This window comes from Physeter macrocephalus, chromosome 2, assembly GCF_002837175.3.
Source record: "Physeter macrocephalus isolate SW-GA chromosome 2, ASM283717v5, whole genome shotgun sequence".
Taxonomy (NCBI): domain Eukaryota; kingdom Metazoa; phylum Chordata; class Mammalia; order Artiodactyla; family Physeteridae; genus Physeter; species Physeter macrocephalus.
Window position 1 is genome coordinate 132,890,269 of NC_041215.1, and position 5,856 is coordinate 132,896,124.

At 48.9% G+C, this 5,856-nt stretch overlaps 1 protein-coding gene across 1 annotated transcript in view; it reads left to right on the forward strand.

The window, feature by feature from the left end:
• TRPM8 (transient receptor potential cation channel subfamily M member 8) overlaps positions 1 to 5,856 on the forward strand; it is an 84,181-nt gene that overhangs the window by 55,425 nt on the left and 22,900 nt on the right. Inside the window, exons 19-21 of the mRNA XM_024124651.2 lie at positions 253 to 394; positions 1,494 to 1,665; positions 4,272 to 4,449. Coding sequence (XP_023980419.2) covers positions 253 to 394; positions 1,494 to 1,665; positions 4,272 to 4,449 — 492 coding nt within the window. The remainder of the gene's footprint in view (positions 1 to 252; positions 395 to 1,493; positions 1,666 to 4,271; positions 4,450 to 5,856) is intronic.

A 5,856-nucleotide genomic window follows, 5' to 3' on the forward strand; every position in this document is an offset into this window, starting at 1 on the left:
GGGATCCTCCCGGACCGGGGCGCGAACCCGTGTCCCCCGCATCGGCAGGCGGACTCCCAACCACTGCGCCACCAGGGAAGCCCAACACATTTGGTTACTTTTAAAAGCAAAACTTTGATTGTAAATCAACTGTACTTAATAAAATTTAAAAAAATTAGCAAATAAAATCCAGAAATAAATAAAAATGATAAAAAGAAAAACTTTGAAATATTTTGTCAGCATCTCACAGCTTCTTTCCTCTTCTTTCCGCAGCCTTTACCCTTCTAACAAAACCTCGCTGTACTCCGGACGAGTGATTTTTTGCCTGGATTACATTATATTCACGCTAAGGTTGATCCACATTTTCACAGTCAGCAGGAATTTAGGACCCAAGATTATAATGTTGCAGAGGATGGTAAGAATGAAGAATATTTGTAGTTAGTTGTCCTTCTTCTAACTGCATCCAGCGTTCCTTGCATTGTTGAGAGGAGGATTTTGTGCACAGAGTGATGGCTGCATTTCACAATCAGTAGGGTTTGCTTTCTTGACGTGCTTTCATCAGGGGCCCCTTCCAGGTTAAAATTTAACAGAAGATGACTGTTACGAGCAAACAGCATGACTCAGTGCGTTGCTAAGAAAGATCTCTAGATTTTACGTGTTTCCAAGTGCTTTCACTTGAGTCTTAACAACTCACTAGGAGCCTAGGCGGGAGAGGGACTTTTATACCCATTTTACAGATGTGGACAGTCAGGTTCCAGAAGGTTAATATGTTTGTCTGGGGACATGCAGTGAGCTAGAAGCATAGCGTGGACTGGAACTTTAATCTTACAACCATGCGATACAGACGTGGGGAAAGCACTACCAGCCCCGTTCCATGGGGACAACTAACAGAAAGATACACACTGACGATGTTGCTTCTCTCGGCTTGTTTTCCGCGTGATTCAAACCTCCCGTGTTTCTGTCTTTAAATCGGATGGGCGTTTGGATGAGCTCATCTGGAGGTTCCTTTCCAATACTGAGCTTCTTCGAGTTTGTGGTTTTAATTCAAAGCATATCTGGGGCATCAAGTCACCATGAAGTCATGCTATGTGTGCAAAACATTAAAAAAGATAAAACGATGCATTCTTGTCTAAAAAGAGGAGAGCTTTTATCTTCCTTAAGGAAAAACAACCCTGAGGCAGTAGCTTAGGGGTCTGCAGAACGTGAGCTGGAGAGGAGGAGGGGGTCCAGAGTGGGATCTCCCCTTCTGCTCCCAGGCTGGTCTCATTCAGAAAGTCTCTGCTGCTGCGCTGGTTTGGGGACCTGCGAGGAAAGATGCATCCGTCAGTTTTAGTGCCGGGAAGGAGATGCCCCAGGACCCAAGGGTGATGACGGCCATTAAAAAAAACTAGTGATCAAATGCTGGGCACCTCAGGTTCCAGGGTGCCAGAGCCTCTGTCCTTCTCCGTGGTCAGCGGGGTGGACCAGCCGCCCTGGTGCAGTCCTGACTCCACTCTCCTGTCCTCCCGTGACAGCTGATCGACGTGTTCTTCTTCCTGTTCCTCTTTGCCGTGTGGATGGTGGCCTTCGGCGTGGCCAGGCAAGGGATCCTCAGGCAGAATGAGCATCGCTGGAGGTGGCTCTTCCGCTCGGTCATCTATGAGCCCTACCTGGCCATGTTCGGCCAAGTGCCCAGCGACGTGGACAGTAAGCCTGACGTGGCCTGGGCGGGGGACCGCTGGGAGGCGGCAGATGCTTCTAGAACCAGCCTCCGAGGCTCCCCGCTCTGGCCCTGGGGGGTGTCTTAGGAGCAGGCGGCCGGAATCTGGCCAACACCAGGCAGCGGACACGAACCCTCAAAGCCATTTCTTTCCCCTGATCGGGCTCTTATGTCCACCTTGTAAGCTTGTCCCAAACATTTCAGCCTGCAAGTTTTAAACCTTTTTACAAAGAGCGTTTCTCACATTTCCAACAGCAACGTGGCCGATGAGAGCAAGGAGCCTCACGGGTTTAGAAACGAGTGTTGCGAGTCTGTCCTATACAACAGAGGGACGGGGGGCTCATTTATTTCAAAAAGTGCAATATTGAAAAATTTTGCCCTGGAACCTGGAGTTTAAACTTCCAGCATTAGCCCTCTGCCATCTGTCTTTCGGAGGCAGGTTAATGGTGGCAGAGATGGCGTTGATTTGGCCACACCCAGCTGACATAAGGAAAGTGTCGGGCGTGTGCAAACTGGTGTGTGTTTTGGATACGCTGTCTAAGGCATCTCTGCGATGCTGACAGTAGCCTAGTAGCCTGAGCTTGTCATGTTCTGTCCTGCCACGGGAAAACTAGCCCGATGTTTGCCTGGCCCTGTGCTCTCATTTCTCAGCTCCTTGGTGTTTTCTCAGTTATCTCCGTGGCCTCGTGTGGTCCTTCTGGCCTCTTCTGCTGCAGCCTCTTCCACGACCTTAGAAACAGCTCTTTTCCGTGCAACGATGGGAAGGCGCCTTGTTATTATTATTTCCCGTCTGCACACTGTACTTACCATTTTACATAAAAGTGAGTGTGTGCTGTCCTCACGGCAACCTTACGTGTCGGTGGTTTTAGTCCTGTGAGGGACAGCTCACAGTAACTGACCTAAAGAGCCAGTGGCAGGTGGGGTTCAAATCCTGGTCCAGCCACGTGTGTGCTGTGTGCCCTGGGACGCAGCTTGGCGTCTCTGCCTCTCAGTTCCATTGCAGGTAAAAATGGGTGTGGCACCGACTTTTCTGCCGGGCGTCTCACCGACCGGCAGGACTGAACTCAAACTCACACGCCCGGATGAGGATCTGTAGCCCGGAGCGACTCCCAGAGGGCCAGACACTCACGTCCATTGCCTTCTCTGAGATTCGCAGACACACCTCTCCATCCTCCCTTCCAGACTCAGACCTTCTTCAAGTCCCCATTCTAGGATCTGTCACCACCAGTCGCACAGATGTGCAAAGCAGAAGCCTCGATGTCACGTCCTTGACGCCTCCTATGACTTCCTCCCCCACCTCCAGTTCATCAGCTAGTTTTGTTGATTTTATCCCCTAGATGTCTTTGAAACCCAGTCACTTTTTACCATCCCCGCCACCACTACCCTGAGCCATCCTCATCCCCGGCCCGCATGGCTCTTAGTCAGAACCTCCTCACATCTCCCTCTGGCTCCTTGTGATCTGTGCTGCAGCCAGAGTGATCCTTGAATAAAGAAAATCTGATGTGTCACCCCTCTGCATCAAGCAGTCTAACGGCTGTCCGTTGCTTTTAGTATAAAGATAAAAAAGTTAACATGCTAACTGCACATCTGATTCTCTCATTTCAACAGACCTTTCCAGTCCCCCGACCACAGGGCCTTTGCATGTGCTGTTTGCGCTCCAGATGCTCTGGGCACCCCATCTCTCCCCATTCATTTAGCTGGCTCCTACCCATCCTTCTGTCCTCAGTTCAGAGACGCTTCCTTCCTGTGGAACTGTTCTCAGATGAGGTGCCTCAGTCTGTGCCCACGGAGCACACTGTACGTGCCCTTCTTAGCACTTCTCAGGGGCTGAAATGTTCAACTTGTGTGGTCAGTCATCTGCCTATTCTTCCAAAGAGGTTGGAAGCTCCCTGAGGGCAAAGACCATGTTTACCTTGCCTTCCTTTTTATCTTCCATCCTAGTGAAGTCCTGGCTCATAGTAGCTGCTCAATAAATACTTAAAAATTTTTTATTGAAGTCTAGTTGATTTACAGTGTTGTGTTAGTTTCAGGTGTACAGTAAAGTAAATCAGTTATACATATGTTCACTCTTTTTTAGATTGGTCATTACATAGTATTGAGTAGAGTTCTCTGTGCTATACAGTAGGTCCTTATTAGTTAACTATTTTATATATAGTAGTGTGTATATGTCAGTCCTAAGGTATCCCCCCATTTCCCCCTGGTAACCGTAAGTTTGTTTTCTACATCTGTGACTTTATTTCTGTTTCGTAAATAAGTTCATTTGTACCATTATTTTTTGGTTCCACATATAAGCAATATCATATGATATTTGTCTTTCTCTTTTTAACTTACTTCACTCGGTATGACAATCTCTAGGTCCATCCATATTGCTGCAAATGGCATTATTTCAGTGCACTATCATTCAGTCAATAAATACTTAATGAGTAGATGAACGCATGATTCTGAGGCTTACACCATGATTCTGAGGCTTACCCAGGATAGAGTGCCTTGGAACAATGCCCAACGCATCGCATGATCATCACACCTTTGTGGTGCTTTAGCACTGCCCCCTCCAGAGGGTCCTCACATCGCCTGTCTGTTGCTGTATCCTCAGGTACCACGTACGACTTCTCCCACTGCACCTTCTCTGGGAATGAGTCCAAGCCCCTGTGCGTGGAGCTGGACGAACACAACGTGCCCCGCTTCCCCGAGTGGGTCACCATCCCCCTGGTGTGCATCTACATGCTCTCCACCAACATTCTGCTGGTCAACCTGCTGGTCGCCATGTTCGGGTATGTGCTTGGCCATGCACCGGCTGGGGGTCCACGCCGTGCCGGGCCCCATGCCAGGTGGGGCTGGGGGAATCGGGAGTGAAGCAGCAAAGGTCCACCCTTGAGGAGCTTATGGTAGGGTCTTATGATAGGGGATTGGTGGTCTGGCGTGGGGAGAGGCCTTGAAGGGACTATATTAAGATATAGCGAGTCCTATAAGCTGTAACATACGTTTTTGGACCCCAAAGACAGGTGCCTGTAACCCCCTCCAGCACATTCAGACTGCATGTTTAGTGTCCGTTTAGCAACCTCCCCCGAGCGCCGAGATGCTGGCCTGACAATGACTGTGGCTCAGCTCGGCTCCCAGGTTTTCATTTTCTGTGGACTCCGTGGGATGGATTCTAGGGCTTAAGGGATTCAGCTTTTAGTTAGCTGCTGCTTTAAAATATTTAGTTTAAGTACAAATCAAGAGAGCAGAGTCAGGAGAGAGACTCTCCTTTGGGGCTCATGTCTAATGAGGTTGGCGTGAGAACACGATGGCGACGGAAACATTTTTTTTGCTTTTGGCCATTCTCTTTAATCCATTTAGAAAATCATGTTTATCTTGCCCCTTTGTCTTCCTTAGGAGCGTTTCAAAGAACCCCATGTGGTGGGTACAGTGGGGGTACCTTAATTTTATGCTGTTGTTGTGAGGTAGGGGTTTATTCTGGGTACATGAATCCTGGCATAGACAGGCAAGCAGTTTAGAAACAAAATACAAATTTTAAAAAAATTATTTGTTAAACTTTGGAGTGAAAGAAAAACCATAGTTGAAACCAGAAACTGAGAAACTATGAAGGACAAGAAAAACACATTTAATTTCGTTAAACAGGATACCTCAGATGAAGTCATGTGATAAATGATAGACTGGGGGCAATGTTTGCCTAAGGTGAGCAAAGGCTTCTCATTCTTACTATAGAAAGAGCTCCTGCAAATCGGTGAGAGAAAGATGAGCCAGTAGAAAATGGGCAGAGGAATGCAATGCAGAGAAATTCAAATGGCCACTAACTGTAGGGGAAGGGGCTCAACCTCGTGGGTGGGAAAGGTCAGCTGAAACCAACAACGAGGTGTTGGTTTAGGATCCATCAGGTGAAGAGACATCATAAGAAGTGCTGGAGATGATGCTGGGAAATGGGCACTGCTCTGGGAATGTGAATTGTCTCCCACTTTTGGGAAAGTGATCTGAAACTAGCTATTGAAAAATGTGCAGGGCTTCCCTGGTGGCTCAGTGGTTGAGAGTCCGCCTGCCGATGCAGGGGACGCGGGTTCGTGCCCCGGTCCGGGAGGATCCCACGTGCCGCGGAGCGGCGGGGCCCGTGGGCCATGGCCGCTGAGCCTGCGCGTCCGGAGCCTGTGCTCCGCAACGGGAGAGGCCGCAGCAGAGAGAGG